The sequence below is a fragment of the Monodelphis domestica genome, chromosome 4, assembly GCF_027887165.1.
Source record: "Monodelphis domestica isolate mMonDom1 chromosome 4, mMonDom1.pri, whole genome shotgun sequence".
Taxonomy (NCBI): domain Eukaryota; kingdom Metazoa; phylum Chordata; class Mammalia; order Didelphimorphia; family Didelphidae; genus Monodelphis; species Monodelphis domestica.
Genome location: NC_077230.1, coordinates 12,916,298 through 12,934,735, shown reverse-complemented (window position 1 = coordinate 12,934,735; position 18,438 = coordinate 12,916,298). Strand labels below are relative to the sequence as shown.

The window sequence follows — 18,438 nt, the reverse complement described above, 5'->3', positions numbered from 1 at the left end:
GTATTCTATGATATTGAGATAGGAAACAATTAGAAACATTAGGATTGTCTAAATTTAGTTAGGGCTCTGATGATATGGGATAACAAATTTATATTATACCAGTCTATCTGATTGTGTGATTTTATCCATTTTTTAGCAGTAGGAGGATAAAAGACATTTTTGGTAGTAATCCAGGATGGGGGTTTAGTGAGAGATGAATTTTGATGGAACATGAGGCCAAAATATTTGAGAGAGAAGGAGTCTAAAGTTGAATTGGCTTGCTAAGTTGAGATTTGGAAAGAAAGAAAAAGTGAATTTAGAGCTGGAGTCTGAGAAAATATTTGGGGTGGAAAAATGGGTAGAAGAATTGATGGACATTACCAATCCAAGGATAAGTTTAGGAGGAGTGAGGGAGATTGATAGATGGAATAGTAGGGGACTATATTTTTAGGTAATGGAATATCAGAATTCTGACGTTTAAAAACCAATATGTCCATCCTTCTTTAATAGTCGCTTCTGTTTTACTGATATTTGCATTCTTTTCTGTTCTGCTTCCTAGAATATGTATACTTAAATCATTATAAGCAATCAATACAGGGGGGTACAGTATCAGTATGTAGAGCACTGATTTTTACCTAATATGAATAACTATTAATTCATCCTGTTAACTTTTTCATGGTGTCTGTTAGGTCCTCAAGCAAGAACTATTCTTATGCAATCAAGTTTACCACAAACTCAGCTGGCTACAATATGGTAAGAAATTAAAAGTGTTTTTAATACTCAGATATAGTTAGACTCAGAAGTATTTTATATTAACCCTTTTTTAGTTTTTTAAGAGAGATAATGAGTGAAATTCGAGTACTGTTTATGGATCTTAACCAGTGAGACTTGAGTGTTGGGAATAACTAAAATAGTTCCTGTAATGACTTGTGCCTGACACGAAAATCAATCATATGAGTTTATATGCTGAATAGGTCATTGTATTTGTGTTGTGGAGGCAAGAGGGGATCACTATTAGTTTATCAAATAGAATGGTTGCATGATCAGAGTTGTACTTAAAATCTCTTTGTGGAGAATTGATTGGCATGCATGGAGATATTATATTGGTGTATGTTTGTATATATATGTATATATGAATGTGTGTACATGTAATGCATATATATTTTACAGATCTTATTTTCTTTTTTTTCAAAATTTTTAAAAATTTGGTTAATTTCAAACATTATTTTTGGTTACAAAAGTCATATTCTATTCCTCCTTCCCACCCCCCACCCCCACCCTTCCTGTAGCCAATGCTCAATTCCACTGAGTATTACATAAGTCCTTGATCAGAACCTATTTCCATGCTGTTAATGTTTGCACTAGGATGTTCCTTTAGGGTCTATATCCCCAATCATATCCCCCTCGACCCATGTAATCAAGCAGTTGTTTTTCTTCTGTGTTTCTACTCCCACAGTTTTTCCTCTGAATGTGGATGGTGTTTTTTTCTCATAGATCCCTCAGTGTTGTTCATGATCACTGTACTGCCACTAATGGAGAAGTCCATTACATTGGATGGTACCACAGTGTATCAGTCTCCGTGTACAATGTTCTCCTGGCTCTGCTCCTTTCACTCTGCATCAGTTCTTGGAGGTTGTTCCACTTCCCATGGAATTCCTCCACTTTATTATTCCTTTGAGCACAATAGTATTCCATCACCAACATATACCACAATGTATTCAGCCATTTCCCAATTGATGGGCATCCCCTCATTTTCCTATTTTTGGCCACCACAAAGAGCTCAGCTATGAATATTCTTGTACAAGTCTTTTCCCTTATTATCTCTTTGGGGTACAAACCCAGCAGTGCTATGGCTGGATCAAAGGGCAGACACTCTTTTGTTGCCCTTTGGGCATAGTTCCAAATTGCCCTCCAGAATGGTTGGATCAGTTCACAACTCCACCAGCAGTGAATTAATGTCCCTACTTTGCCACATCCCCTCCAGCATTCATTACTTTCCTCTGCTGTCATGTTAGCCAATCTGCTAGGTGTGAGGTGGTACCTCAGAGTTGTTTTGATTTGCATCTCTCTGATTATAAGAGATGTAGAACACTTTTTCATGTGCTTATTAATGGTTTTGATTTCTTTAACTGAAAATTGCCTATTCATGTCCCTTGCCCATTTATCAATTTGAGAACGGCTTGATTTTTTTATACAATTGATTTAGTTCTTTATAAATTTAAGTAATTAGACCTTTGTCAGAGGTTTTTGTAATGAAGATTGTTTCCCAATTTGTTACTTCCCTTCTAATTTCAGTTACATTGGTTTTGTTTGTACCAAAACTTTTTACTTTGATGTAATCAAAATTATTTTACATTTTGTGACTTTTTCTAAGTCTTGCTTGGTTTTAAAATCTTTCCCTTCCCAAAGGTCTGACGTATGCTATTCTGTGTTCACATAATTTACTTATAGTTTCTTTCTTTATGTTCAAATCATTCACCCATTCTGAGTTTATCTTGGTGTAGGGTGTGAGATGTTGATCCAAACCTACTATATCCCACACTGTCTTCCAATTTTCCCAGCAGTTTTTATCAAATAGTGGATTTTTGTCCCCAAAACTGGGGTCTTTGGGTTTGTCATAGACTGTCTTGCTGAGGTCACTTATCCCAAGTCTATTCCACTTATCCTCCTTTTTGTCTCTTAACCAGTACTGTAAAGATTAAAATTTAGGGGAGACTGAGGCAGGTAGAAATTAGTTTCTCTCTGCAAGGAGCATTATATTTTTAGATGTTTATTGAAGATTAAGGATTAAAGAAAATACAGGATAAGGAAAACGTGCCTAGGCCAGGGAGGCCTAGACAAGACCTCACCTACATTATGGAAAGAGCCATGTCTGCTCCAAAATGGAAGTCCAAAAGGAGACAAAAGCCTTTGCCACCAGCTTAAATCCTTCCTTGATCTCGGCCCACCTCAGAATTCCTGTGAGATTACAAAGCATTTTGGGGAAGTGGAGCAAGGGCTTGTGGGGATTGAAGTCCAGCATTCAAATATCAATTTTACATTCCCCCCGTTTGATCCTCTGGGAAGAAGTCCTTCCCCAAAGGATTACAAAAATATAATCAATTTAAAGATTACAATAATTACAATAAGAGAGAAAAAAAAAACCAATAATTGCTGGACGCATTGACAGAAAGCCAGTTAGGGGGCAGTCCCCTTTGGCATGAAAGTATGCATGCAAATAAATGTTCATTAACCACACACAAAGTTCATTTTTGTGCAGTTCGTGGTCTGGAGGCTTCTTCATGATGGCTTCTCCAACAGTTCAGTTTCTGGATTCAGAGAAGTAGCATCTTCTTTACCTAAAATTCTTCTCAAAAGGAATTTAAACTTTGCAATTTAAATAATGATATTTTTTACATTCCCCCTGTTAAGAGGGTGATTGACAAATACAGGATCACTTAGGGATGCATGTCTGAGGTATGAGGTATATGAATCAGTTGGTAAGTGAAATTAACAAAAACATCAGAAAAATCCAAAAGAAAAGAAAAAATTTCTGGATGAAAATATAGACTATCAAAGTCTTATGTGTAAAAATTCCAAGTAAAAGAAAAATAAATCTATAGCAGGTCCTTGAATCAGGGCCCAATTAAAATGATCTAAGCAATGATGCATTTACCCAGTCAGTAGCCAGGACTACATAAAGGTACCACACTATGAGAGGCAGAAAAGAAAGGGACCAGATTATAGAAGCCAAGTAGGAGACAAGTTTTGGGGATATTCCTCTGTGAGTATTTTCAGAGTAAGTGTGGACACAAGGAAAGCCTATGTCTAGCAATTATAAACACAGTAACCTCGAATCTTCACACTAGGTTCAAGACCTTTGTATTGGCCTAGAAGTGCATCAATCCATCCTGGATTGGCTTTTCTTTGGCTCTGTGCAATGGCTGTTGTGTCCTGGAATCTTGTCCTGGAATCAGACAGAATCATTAAGCAAAGTCCCATAATTTTTTAAATAATTAGTGGCATCATTTTTATAGTCACAAGCTTTTGGGCATTCTTTGACAAATGTATTTCAAACTTATAGTACTGAAAAATCAAAACCTTAATGCTGGTGACATGTGCTTTAAATATAAAAAGGAGAGAAAAAAACAAATAGTATATTGCACATGCAAGAAAAATATAATAATAGGAGAGCTTTAAAAAAATTTAAAAATATAGGTTATAATCATTGACACTCTGTGTCAGCTAAGAAAATATAAAATGCAAGGCTTTCTCACCAAAAATGAGATCCATTTCCTCTTAATATCTGGCCATGCTCACTGTGAGTAGAAGGCAAATGAATTGAACAAGGTTAACAATTTTTCATTTTTAAAAATACAGTAGTACAAATATGTAGTTATCAAAATCCCCAAAATTCTCAATAGCCCAATTAATTACAATAGCAAACAAACACACTTTCATATTTCACATAAGTTGCTGTATGGCATTTAAGAACCTATGAATTGATGGATATTTGTCACAAGTTTTTACAATCATAGCAATCTTTCAACCTTGGTAATAAACATATTTTTAAACAAAGTAAAACTCATCTTGGGTTAAGAACATAATCAAGAAATCTATATATCATTCTGGTGCAAGTAAAATAGTGAGCTGAAGAGTATAAATAAAGGGGCACTCCTTTTTTTGGAGGCTTTTTAAGTGTACAGATGCCCTGAGATTAACTGCCCAACTTCCATTCACATGTGGGAAGGTTGGGGTTTATAAAATGTATTTCACTTCCTCTACTAGAATGGCCTTACCTCATAGTAGGGACAGGCAAAAATAACCGGAGATTGTTAAAAAAAATTACAAAAATCATATTTAAAAAACCCTTAAAATCATTTGAGGTATTTAGCACATTAAAATTTTCCAAGGTTGTTATACAATTATAACCAGTTCTGAAGACCATCCATCCTCAGAAAAATAGAAAAAAGCTGTTTTTTCTTTTTTTTTATATGGGCTTAATTACAATAAGATTTGTTCAGTACAGTTATAGGGGAAAAAACAACAGAATTTTAAAACTCAGAACATTCAAAATAAATTCAATCAACCTTCAGTGTAAGAGAATAATATTGAATCCAGTAACATATGAATTTAACATCACAAAGTTAAACCTTAAACAAAACAATCAGGAAAAATGCAATAGAGTACAGAGATTTTTATAAACCATTGGAGTCTGAAATGCCTTAAAATTTCCAGTCTTTAAGTTCCTTGGGTTCTTATCCATTTAAATGTCTATTGTCCGAAGGCAGAGTGGTAAGGGCTAGGCAATGGGGTTTAAGGATCTGCTCAGGGCCTACAGCTGGGAAGTATCTGAGGCCAGATTTTAACCCAGGACCGCATGTCTGTAGGCCTGGCTATCAGTTCGCTGAGCCATCCATTTGCCTCCCCAAAGTTGAATCTTTGGGCTGAATCTGCTACCTGATAGGCAGGTGAAGTCAATGAAATTACCAGAAGAGTCAAAAGGTATCCTTTTAAATAGCCCATTGCTTAAAAGTCTTTTTGAAAAGTCTGTTTATTCTCTCTAGTTTCTTTTTTTTTCTCTCTCCCCTTATATGATACCTCCTCCTGCCCCAGTCCACGTGGAGCCCAGGCTGCCCACATGGAGCCAATACCCCCATTTGTTAGTTACCAGCTGATAGAAATGAGTAATATGCTCCAAGGCTAGAGTTTGTTGGGCAGGCAGGTCACCAGATGCAATCTTGGTTGAATTAGGTGGGCCAGGTGAGCGAGAGAAAATCTGCCAGGGGTGGGCAGGGCCGGGAGCCAGAGTACCAAGTGAGGAAGATCGGGGCTGCAGGCAGGAAGCGACGGGCTGAGCCCGGTGGGGTGGGTGGCAAATGCAACAAGTCTGGATCCAGCAGCAGCTTTGCGAGGGTAAAAAACCTTGGCCAGAGAGATGTGGCTCAAAAAAAAATTTTTTCTAGGTACTAGCTATTAAAGATTAACTAAAGATCAGAAAAGAAATCAGAAGATTGAGATTTTTTTTTTTCCCATTAGGTCGCCAACTGTAAAGATTAAAATTTAGGGGAGACTGAGGCAGGTAGAAATTAATTTTTCTCTGCAAGGAGTATTATATTTTTAGATGTTTATTGAAGATTAAGGATTAAAGAATGGCTGGAACAAAGGGCAGACAGTCTTTTATCGCCCTTTGGGCATAGTTCCAAATTGCCCTCCAGAATGGCTGGATCAATTCACAACTCCACCAGCAATGAATTAGTGTCCCCAGTTTGCCACATCCCCTCCAGCATTCATTACTTTCCATTGCTGTCATGTTAGCCAATCTGCTAGGTGTGAGGTGATACCTCAGAGTTGCTTCGTCTTGCATCTCTCTGATTAGAAGAGATTTAGAACACTTCTTCATGTGCTTATTAATAGTTTTGATTTCTTTAACTGAAAATTGCCTATTCATGTCCCTTGCCCATTGATGAATTGGAGAATGCCTTCATTTTTTGTACAACTGGTTTAGCTTTTTACGCATTTGAGTAATTAGACCTTTGTCAGATGTTTTTGTAATGAAGATTGTTTTCCATTTTTTTGCTTCCCTTCTAATTTTGGATGCATTAGTTTTGTTTGTACAAAACCTTTTTAATTTGATGTAATCAAAATGATTGGTTTTACATTTCGTGATTTTTTTCCTAGCTCTTGCTTGGTTTTAAAGTCTTTCCTTTCCCAAGGGTCTGACAAGTATACTATTCTGTGGTTGCCTAATTTGCTTATAGTTTCCTTCTTTATATTCAGGTCATTCACCCATTCTTAGTTCATCTTGGTGTAGAGTGTGAGATGTTGAGCCAAACCGAATGTCTCCCATATTGTCTTCCAATTTTCCCAGCAGTTTTTTTATCAAATACTGGGCCCAAAACTGTTATCTTTGGGTATATCATAGACTGTCTTGCTGAGGTCATTTACCCCAAATCTATTCCACTTATCCTCCTTTCTGTCTCTTAGCCAGTACCAAATTGTTTTGATAACCACTGCTTTATAGTATAGTTTGAGATCTGGGACTGCAAGTCCTCCTTCCTTCGCATTTTTTTTTCATGATTTCCCTGGATATCCTTGATATTTTGTTCTTCCAAATGAACTTCATTACATTTTTTTCTATTCCAGTTAAAAGTGTTTTTTGGTATTTTGATGGGTATGGCACTAAATAAGTAAATTAATATGGGTAGGATTGTCATTTTTATTATGTTAGCTTGTCCCAGCCATTGCATGAGTAAGCAATGTTTTTCTAATTGTTTAGATCTAGTTTTAATTGTGTGGAGAGTGTTTTGTAGTTGTGTTCATATCGTTCCTGTGTTTGTCTCGGCAGATAGATTCCTAAGTATTTTATATTGTCTAGGGTGATTTTAAATGTAATTTCTCTTTGTAATTCTTGCTGCTGAAATGGGTTGGAGATATATAGAAATGCTGATGACTTAATGCGGGTTTATTTTGTATCCTGCAACTTTATTGTTGATTGTTTCAACTAGCTTTTTGATTGATTCTCTAGGATTCTTTAAGTAAACCATCATCTCTGATAGCTTGGTCACCTCATTGCCAATTTGATGGGAATAAGTTAAGCTGGCTTGGGCTTGATGTGCTCTGAGGCCAAAACCTCCTGGAAGGCTGGAGAAAATATGGAGGATCTCCACAGTTCTGGCCAATCTGCCTGCTCTGAGCTCCCTCTCCATCTCCTTCCCCACCCTCTGTGTTCGACACTTTGTGCTTGGTACTGCCCTGCCCACAAGGTACACCCTCCAGGCCAGCACGTTTGCCCATCCAGAGGTTCCCACTGCTGATGGAGGCTCAATGCTCGAAGTGGGTATGGGGAGGGGCCCTGGGACCATTCTTCTGCCTTCCCCTTTAACCAGAGTATTCTTGTATTTTGGCTTTTGAGAGGGCCGTGCCTTTTGAATTGAGTCCAGCAGAAGTGTTCCTTTGCTTTTTCTTGTTGTTAGGTTTGATTTTCCTTCCCCTAGGAGCATTCAGTTTGTGATTGGTAAGGAAGGGTATTCAGAGGTCTCAACTTTTGCTCCTTCTAGTCTGCCATCTTGACTCCGCCTTTTATTTCTAGCTTTTCAGGTAGACCAATGATTCTCAAGTTGTCTGTCTTTGCTCTGTTTTCCTGATCTGTCATCTTCTCAGTGAGATATTTTATGATTTCTTTCATTTTGTCAGTCTTTTGACTGAGCTTTATTTATTCTTGTTGTTTTGCAAGATCATTGCCAGTTGCCTAATTCTGGTCTTCAAAAACTGGTTTTCATTTTCAGTTTGGTCTATACTGCTTTTCGTGGCTTCCAGTTGTTTCTCACATTGGGAATTCTTGTCTTTTAAACTTATTTTCTTTTTGAACTATTTCCCCCTTTTCTTGCCAGAAGGCTTCCATCTTTTTGATTAGCTCCAATTTAAATTCTTCAAGAGCTTGTGGACAATTTCCATTGTGGGGGGGAAGGTTTTGGTGCATTTATTTGAATTTCCTCCTCTATTTCCTTCGTAGCCTGGGTTTTTCCTGCATAAAAATTTTCCAGGATCAATCCTTTCTTCTTGTTTTTCTTGGAGGGAGATTGCTGTTCCTGGGCAGTATTTGCCATCACTGTGGAGGTTTTTTTTCCCCTTTTTAGTCAGAAATCTGAGTGAGATGGGCAGGCTCCCTGTGTATGTAGTTAAGGAGGAAGGATTTTGCCTGAGGCAAGCTCTTGAATCTCTGCAGCTTCTTATGTTTGCTGCCCTTCTCTTTGCTATCTTCCAGTGAGTGCCTATGGTCTGTGCTCTTCAGCCTGCTGGGATTTCGGGTGTAGTTGCTTTCAGGGGTAGGTCTTTGGTGATCTTAGCTCCCAAGGACCTAGAGATGCCCCTTACTCACTCATAGAGGTGCTCCTCGCTCACTCACTGATTCTGCTATGAGACCCTAGCTCCATAGGTGGGGTGAAGGAGGGTAGATCCGCTCGGATTTTGGTGGGAGCTTTTTCACCCCCTTATAATGTGGAAGTGCTCAGATCCCAAGTACCTTCAATATTGCTCCCTACTGTAGAGTCCCTTCCTTCTTCTGAATTTGTTTTTTTTGGTCTTTTGAGGTAGTCTTTATCTGTGGGTGTTGTGTAGAGGACGAGTTTTGTATCTAGAGTGCCGCCATGGTTACCCTGAAGTTAGATCTTATTTTCTACAGTGAACATTGATTTGGTGTATTCTATTTTCAGTCAAAACTCTACTCACCAGCTACTTGTTAGTATGAATGGGAAAAACTAAAGGCACTTGTTTTTTATCATGCTATAGTCATTGTATCCCCAAGCTTCAGAAGTCTGAACTACTTTTTAAATTATTATGGGACTCTGTAAGCTTTTGAAGGTTTCTGAAGCCCAGGTCCCATCCAACTCTGGAGGGGAGGTGTTTTTAGAATTATATGACTATATTATTTCCTCTACTCCAACAGTATATAAGAATATTACAGAATGATTGTTCTTCCCAAATATTATTTTTAAAGTATATAATACTATCTTGCAGGAAACGTTGTTGTTGTTTCAGGGGAGGGGTGTGTCTTTCTTACCCTGTCTTAGCTAAAACAGTGCTAGTGTTTGAGCCAAAAGGTATTTGGGGAGTTAAGGTAAGGATATAAATGTTCATAAGTGGTTCTGCCTCCTTTAAAAAGAGAGAGTTGGGGAGGCCAGCTGGATAGCTCAGTGGCTTGAGAGCCAGGCCTAGAGAGGGGAGTTCCTAGGTTCAAATCTGGTCTTAGACACTTCCCAGCTGTGTGACCCTGGGCAAGTCACTTTACCCCCAATGCCTAGCCCTTACCACTCTTCTGCCTTGGAACCAATACACTGTATTGATTCTTAGAGGGAAGGGAAGGGCTAAAAAAAAAAAGAGGGAATTGGGGACAAATTAACTACAATTTATGTATAATTGGAGTGGTGGATAAATGAAAGGAATCAGAAAAGTTTTCCCTAGGAGGTAGCACTTGTGTTGAACCTTGAAGGAAGTTAAGAATTTCGAGAGGAGGAAGTAAAGAGGGGATACATTCTAAATAAGAAGGAGGAGAGCCTTTGTAAAACCAAGTTAGAAAATTTGGATCAGAGTTAAGCCTAGCAAAGCTGCCAAAGTCTTCAGTACAAAATAAGAAGGATCATAGTACTAATTTCTGACTATTGTTTAGTTCTTTGAAGTTTGTAAGGCATTATATCTCAATAGGTATATGTAAGAGATTTTTAGAGATTAGTGTGTATAAAATGTGTATATGTGTGTGTAATATATTAGCTTCATGATGCATAAAAGAGGGATACCAACGTCATAGGGCTTTTGTAAAAGAAAAGTAGGAAGAGATAGACAAAAGATAGATACATCATATTATATACATTATGCATTGCAATTATAGTGTATGTATTATATGTACACAAAATAGATTTTCATGTACATATCATCATTTATATGTATAATGTATAAAATGTTATATAATTATCTATGTAATTTATACTATATAAAATATATGCCCATTATTTAGACACAAAAATTCATATATACATTTCTTTTATATGCATAATGTATTCATAATACCTGTATATACATGTAACTCTTGTGTGTATATATCTCATATGTGTATTTGTGTGTGTGTACACATCTTTTTCGCCTTAGAGTAAGTAGCTCGAGGAGGTTAATAAGTAGCTTTTATTATCCTTCTGAATCTAAGACAGAATTTGGTTGACGTGCCCATAGCCACCCATCTAGTCAGTGTCTGTGGCAGGATTTCCCTGATTTCAATTACACATTTCTGTCCGCTCAGCTACGCTAGTTGTTTCTCGATGGCCTGATACTTAGATAACATGAAAATTTTCTTCAAGACGACAGTCGTAAAAATAACTGGGCGAAAAGTCATTTGAATCTTTAGGATCTGTTTTCCTGGGGAATATGTGCAAAGGTGTTGGTGTAGTGCTTGAGAATATCCTAATTGCAATATCGAGATACATCGAGCTTTAATTTCACTTGTTGGTATAGAAGACAAAAGTAAGAAAGAGTTTTTCTTATTCTAATAACGTCCCTGAGTTTTAATAAAAGAATGTAATGATGATACTTTTGATGTTTGGCTCCATAGGAATCTTTCAGATATTGATCAAGATGGGAAACTAACAGCAGAAGAATTTATTCTGGCAATGCACTTAATTGATGTGGCTATGTCTGGCCAGCCCCTGCCACCAGCACTGCCTCCAGAATATATTCCTCCTTCGTTTAGGTAAGAACAGTATGATTCTCTTCCTCTGTTTCAAACTTTCCTACTTTATTGTTTTTTAATAATTGCTACTTTCAATGGTGTTTCTCAGTTCTCGTCCTTCTTGACCTCCTGAGTCTTTCTGTATTGTCTGGAGTCAGCATGGAGTAGTGGACAGGGTCCTGGACTGGAAGTTAGTAAGCACTGAGTGCAAATCCTACTTCAAACACTCACTAGCTGTGTGACATTCTTGTCTCACCTCTTTTGAGCTATTCTGGGCCCCTTTCTCTTGTTCTCCCGAGCTCACATAACTTCAGCTGTCATCACTATGGAGATATATTCCGAATCTCTCCCTCTCTTTCTCTCCTTGACCCCTTTCTCTAATCTCTTTGTGATACTCCCCAGCCTTTCTTCCCTTCACACAAGAGCCACCATAGATCAAACCTTCATTACCTCTCCCCTGGGCGGCTTGATATGCCCCTCCTAATTGATCTACCTGCGATTCAGCCTCTCCTTGCTCTAGTACAATCTCCTAGTGCTGCCATATTTGATGGTCCTGTCACCGTCCTAACCAGATTATGCCTCTGTTCAGAAAGCTTCAATGGCTTCCTATTGCTTCTAAAATAAAACACAAGCTTACTTGTCATTTAAAGCCCTTCCCCATTTGGCTCCAACTTCTCTTTCTAGATTGATTGGATATTTCTACCGTCTTAACCCAATTGGCCTTCTTGCTGTTCCGCATTCTTGATAGTTTATCTCCCTCTTTATGACTTGACTTAGGAATTTCATTGTCATTTGCTTGTCTAGGAATCCTGAAATCCCCTCCCCATTCCTTCCCTTCAAGGCTCAACTTGAGTGCCACTTAAAGGCAGCGTATGGGGCCTTAACTGCTTTTCACTGCCGTTAGGACTCCCTCCTTCCCCAAATACCTTTTTATTTCTATTATCTCTGTTCATTTTGTGTCCCTCCGGTAGATTGTTTCTTGAGAGAACAGTTAAATTTCATTCTCTGTATCCTCAGTGTGTAATAGGCACTTAAAATGTTTATGGAATTGACCCCTGGGGCAAATTACTTAGCTAACTTATGCCATCGGTAAAATGGTGACAATAATACCTGCCTCACTGGGTTTTTAGGAGAATCAAATGAGATAACAGACAGAATATTTTATAATCCTTAAAGTACTATATCATAATAACTAGCATTTTTATAATGCTTTAACATTTGTACAGCTTTTTACATGTAATTTCATCTGATCCTCACAAGAACCCTGTGAGAAAGTTGGAATTGTTATCCCCATTTTACAGATGAGGCAATTAAAGCTTAGAGCTATTGAGTGACTTGCCCAGAACCAATTACATTAAGCAAACATGAGTTATATAAATGCGAGCTATTATTATTACAATATTTTGTTGTGGGAAGTGAATATAAATTTATAAGTAAATTTTATAAGCTTCATAGCTCCTGAATCTGTCCATTAACCGTCTTATTCTACAAAATATTCTTGATGTTTCACTCTAATTTTTCTGTTTTATTTCTTATCCAAAATTTTTGTAAAAATAATTTAATGAATTACAAGTGAGAAACCCTTTACTGTTATTTGCTCCCCTCTTCCAAATGTAGGTTAATTTTGTTACTATATTCATTTTTTTTTAAACCCTTACCTTCCTTCTTGGAGTCAATACTGGGTATTGGCTCCAAGGCAGAAGAGCGGTAAGGGCTAGGCCATGGGGGTCAAGTGACTTGCCCAGGGTCACCCAGCTGGGAAGTGTCTGAGGGCAGATTTGAACCTAGGACCTCCCGTCTCTAGGCCTGGTTCTCCATCCACTGAGCTACCCAGCTGCCCCCGTTACTATATTCATTTTATAAAGTAGTACAAAGGGTAGGGTAAACACAATGAGAATCAGAGAATCTGAAAAATGTCTCTCATTCTAGTTATCTTCTTGGTGTATGAGTTTGGGTTAACATTGTGCTTTTTTTGTACCCTTTCCAAGTATATTAGGAAAATCTTCTTTCCTAAGACGTTTTTAGCCCTCTTCGTTATTAGTACCAGGGTGATATTACATCAGATAGTAAGTAATGCCAGTAGACTGACACAGCACCGGTGTGTGGTCCCATTTTCTTGAACATTATAAACTTCTTGCACAGGTTCAGGGCTAGGATTTGATCATTTTTGTGGCTTTTGCATGCACATCTTTTGGGAAGTAAGTAGCACAGCTGTCACCCCAACCTCCTGCCTTTCCTCAGTTATATGTGGAATTTGTCCTTAACATACACTCTGCATCTCATTCGTGTAAACGTCGGTGCTCATGAGAGTTCCGTCCTAATCCTGAGATAGATGCTGTCCTGGGTGTGCCCTGATGGTTTCCCATGCTCAAATAGTCTTTAACTCCGTACTTCAATTTTCTGATAGTTAAATAGTACGAATACCTGCTCTTTTCTCTGCAACCATCGCCGAAGAAAGAAAGGCAGGGGGAGGGGAACGGGTTGAGGGCCATTTTGGGTTGTCCTTGTTTCATGCGTTTGAGGGCCAGAGAATTCATAGCCTTCGCCTGTTGGTGATGAGCTTCTACTCACAAGTGGTGAGGCGGTGGTCCTCGGAGAGGAGACCTAATTGATGTTTGCTCTCCAAGCCTTTCTGTGATCATAGACAGGATGGTGTGGCCGTAGAGCTAAACCGGGCAGAATCCTGAAAAGCTGGCTGGTCCGTTGGCTGTTCCCCCCTAGACCCTATCGGACCCTTCAATTGTTTTTTCCCTCATATTTTGGTAACTATTTCCGTAGAATTGGTTTCCTTGGTGATCCTGTATGTGTGATTGTTTCATGCTTTAAAAAGTTTAATTCCAAACAGTTACTCTTGGAAGAAAATAATGATAACTGGCCTTTTGTACTTACAGAAGAGTTCGTTCTGGCAGTGGTATATCTGTTATAAGCTCTGTATCTGTAGACCAAAGGTTACCAGAGGAACCAGTGTTAGAAGAGGAGCAGCAACAGCTGGAAAAGAAGTTACCTGGTGAGTTATCTTTATACTTCCCTTGTGCTACGTTCTTCTTAAAAGTGTCTTAAAGGAGGGGTAAAACCTCGGTCGAGGCCCTCATCGCTGCTGGCCAGAGTCTTGCAGAAGGCTTCACTGGCCTTCCCAACTCCGTTCTCTGTCTGCTGCCGTCTGCGCTGTCTTTTCAGAAGCGTCCGTCTGGGCAAGGCACTCTCCTGCTTCCTCAGCTCTTCTGGTCCCCCAAGTCCTTCAGCGTCTGCCGAAGCTCTTCCTCACCTGGTCCTTCCTCGCCCTGCATTCTCTCGCATGAACGTTGCCCATTTGGCCCCTCGTCTGTCTTTGTGCCTCCGCACTGGTGGTGCTTGCACTTAGGATGCTCTGCTCCCTCCCATCTCGGCCTCTGTGCCTTTCTGCCTTCTGCACGAGGCCTTTCCTACTTCCCACCTCCCTCTGCTAATGCCTCCCTCAGTCGCTGTCCGTCTGTTCTCTGTGGCTCTCCTATCTCACTCTTTGTAGCTCATCTCCTTGAAGGCAGGGACTGAGTTAAGATCTTCCCTCCGATACTTACTACCCATTCGACCTGGAGAACTCATTTAATCTCCTGAGGCTCCATTTTCTTTTCTGTAAAGTAAGGGGGTTGGATCATATGTAGTCTCTAATCTCCTTTCTAGCTCTAGCTCTATTATGATATGAAAACAGTGACTTATTCAAAATATCTCCAAAATACAAACAATGTATAGGACTTAACCAGATATATAAACACAATCCAGGACATAAAAAACAATTGCATAATACTTTTTAAGGAAGTGAAATTGCTTACGGTTGGGCTATATCTATATATTTAAAGTAGTGACCCTTTTAAATTAACTTAAACATTTAGTATTATACTAATTACATTATAATGGGATAATTTACAGATCTAGATGAAATATTAACAGAATTCACTTAGAAGAAATAAATAGTCTAGATTCTCAAAAGGCAACATGAAAAAGAAGGGGAATAGTAGTTCCAAACCTCATTATTCTATAAAGCAGTAATATAAAAACTATTTGACTTGGGTTAAAAAAGAGAAAAACACACTATATAAGAAAGACTCAGATCCAGTCAAACTCAAGAATCACATGATTCTTGTTCTTTTATAGTTTTGATGTTATGTTCCATATTGTCATTTTAGTTACCTTCCTTTTTTTTGTTTAATGAAGTATGTTAAGTTGAAAACTATATTGTCAAATTTAATGGGTTTTTTTAAAGTGACATTTGAAGATAAAAAACGTGAAAATTTTGAACGAGGTAACCTGGAACTTGAAAAGAGAAGACAGGCTCTCTTAGAACAGCAGCGTAAAGAGCAGGAGCGCCTGGCACAGCTTGAACGGGCTGAACAGGAACGGAAAGAAAGGGAACGTCAGGAGCAAGAGAGAAAAAGGCAGGTGGAGCTGGAAAAACAGCTGGAAAAACAGCGGGAACTGGAACGTCAGAGGGAAGAAGAGAGGAGGAAGGAAATTGAAAGACGTGAGGTGAGTGGCTCTTTCATTTTCCTTCCCTGTGGCTTGGCTTGTTTAGTTAAAATACAGTTTAAAGATACCATGTATTTCACCTATTGAAAAAAAGCCAAAAGCATTCTTTTTTCTGTTTTGATACCTGCTTCTGGAGTCACGAAGCCCAGATTGGGCTCTTTGTTCTCAGAACGTTTCAAAATTTTGAGAATAAATTCTTTTATTTGCTGATATTGAATAGTACCTCTTTTTATCTTAGTAGGTGGTTTTCAGTTATTGCCAAAAAAAATCTGTTACCTATTGGGTAATCGTTGTATTCATATGTATTTATGAATCATTGAAAGATTTATGAGTCCCTTAAACAAAACTCTCTTCTTAACTTAAACTATATCTTCTCTTCCAACTTTCAAGTCTATTTCATAAATGATGTATTCCAAGTAGATTAGGGTTGTAATTTTTGAATTTGAATATATCAGAATATCTTGTATTTTACATGTAAAGCACCCATGATTCTAAAATTATCTCCATATTACTAGAGGCAGCAATGTAGGACTTTTTTGGAGAATATATAAATATAATGTATAAATTTACTTATGTAAACACACACATCTTTATTTATACACACACACACACTTGTGTGTGTGTGTGTGTGTGTAAAGTGCATGATGTACAAAATTTATATATGACATTTTAGCTAGGTTTGAATACTTGGTAGAAAATGACTTCTGAAAATGGAGTTGATACCATGAAATAACATCACAGGAAAGAAAACAAATGTCTTTCTTCTTCTCCCCTATTTCCTCTACCTTTTTTCTCCTTTCCTTTCTCTATTCTCCCATTATGCCTTCCTTTCTCTCTATTCTTTCCTTCTATCTCTCTTGTCTCTTTCCATTTGGCTCTCTGTCTCTTCCTTTCTTACTTTAAAATATAGGCTGCAAAAAGAGAACTTGAAAGACAACGACAACTGGAGTGGGAACGGAATCGAAGGCAAGAACTATTAAATCAAAGGAACAAAGAACAAGAAGACATAGTTGTTTTGAAGGCCAAGAAGAAGACTTTGGAATTTGAATTAGAAGCTCTAGTAAGTGAAGTTTTATCATAATTTGATAATTATTCTGAGGTCAAAGTTGCAGAGGAATTTTTTTGGCAAGTCAAGGGCTACTTTCCTTTAATTGCCAAACATTTATTGATTGCACCGGGGAGCTTATATTCTTCTCGGGAGATACCATGACTTCATGGATGAATAAATGTAGAATATATGCAAAATAAATACAAAGTGATTTGGAAGAGTGATGCAATAACCACTAGGTGAATTAGGAAGGACTTTCTGAAGGAAGTGACACATAGCAAGCTTGCAGGTGGTGAGGTGAGGAGATGAGGAGGGGGAGCATTCTAAGGATGGGCAGAGCCATGGAAGGCCATGCATGGGGAACCTCACTGGAATCCCTTCTGGTTAGAGTATGGATTATGCTGATGGAAAGCAATCTGTAATCAGTCATTATCTATTGTTTTTTGTGCATTTTTTAGAATCATTGAGTTTTAATGTTTTTATTTCATGATTAAACTTCTGGAAACTTGAAATGCCTTATTATAATTCTGTCTTGTTGTGTCTTTTGTTGAAGAATGATAAAAAACATCAACTCGAAGGAAAACTTCAAGACATCAGGTGTCGATTAGCCATGCAAAGGCAAGAAATAGAAAGCACAAACAAATCGAGAGAACTTAGAATTGCTGAAATCACCCACCTGCAGCAGCAATTACAGGTGAGCACATCTTTCTCCTTAGAGACTGAATTTTATGACTTTCATTACGTATCTCACCCCATCTGACTACCGAATACTTTGTTTTTCAGAACCAGTTATGGTGAGTAATGTTGGGGTCCAGCAGACATCAAATTCATATAGCTGATGCCTTACATTTCATCTTAAAGGACCTCTGTCATTTATAGCCTGGAATATAAGCTAAATCAATAAATACTTGGTGGTTAGTTGGTTACTTTTGTCAACAATATGGTATGGCTAAACAGCTGTAGATGCATCATCTTTACAATCCATATTTATAACCTAGGACACTAATAACATGATAACATGTTGTGGACCTTCAGGTAATAATCATAGGATCAAATCACATGTGATAATATATGTAAACTACTTTATAAACTTTAAAACATCATAAACATGCCAGCTATTTTAAGTATTTTTATTCTATTCCTACTAGAAATTTGACTACAATTTTCTAAATGAAATACTAATAATATTGAATTTAATTTCTAAATTCCATCAGTATATTGTGGGACAAATGTAGCCATGTCTCAGTTAGATACGTCCTTCTTCGGTGCTGGTCAGCTTGATGGTTCCTCACTATCAGAAGGAGTCCAAATTCGGACCTTTCATGCTCAAGCTTAGGACGCTCCAGTACAGAGAGAAGAGAGTCAATATTCTCTTACATTCCTCCTGTGATGAACATTAAAAGTTAATGTTAACATTCATTTAGTGCTACTCTCCCACCCCTCAACCTTTCCTTATTCCTTTGATTCAAGTTTCACATCAGTCTCATGTTTAAAACAAGGCAATCGTGGAACTGCTTCAGGTTTTCTGTTTTTGAGGGCACACGCCTTCCACACTCCTCTGGGGGCTCTACTCAGTAGCCTCCCCTTTATGTATTATTCGTACGTTGCTTGCTAGCAAGTGTTTTGCCCTTGTTTCAACAGAGATAGGAAACCTCCTGTGCTTCTGTTGTTAAAACGATACCTAAATGGTTAGAACGCCCATGGAGATAAA

General features: G+C 38.1%; 1 protein-coding gene across 10 annotated transcripts in view; it reads left to right on the top strand.

Moving 5' to 3' along the window:
* ITSN1 (intersectin 1) overlaps positions 1-18,438 on the top strand; it is a 308,496-nt gene that overhangs the window by 109,767 nt on the left and 180,291 nt on the right. For all 10 annotated transcript variants that reach the window (XM_056826047.1, XM_056826045.1, XM_056826042.1 and 7 more), the window contains 6 exons: positions 669-732; positions 11,060-11,197; positions 14,068-14,183; positions 15,417-15,679; positions 16,590-16,739; positions 17,281-17,421. In XM_056826047.1, coding sequence (XP_056682025.1) covers positions 669-732; positions 11,060-11,197; positions 14,068-14,183; positions 15,417-15,679; positions 16,590-16,739; positions 17,281-17,421 — 872 coding nt within the window. The remainder of the gene's footprint in view (positions 1-668; positions 733-11,059; positions 11,198-14,067; positions 14,184-15,416; positions 15,680-16,589; positions 16,740-17,280; positions 17,422-18,438) is intronic.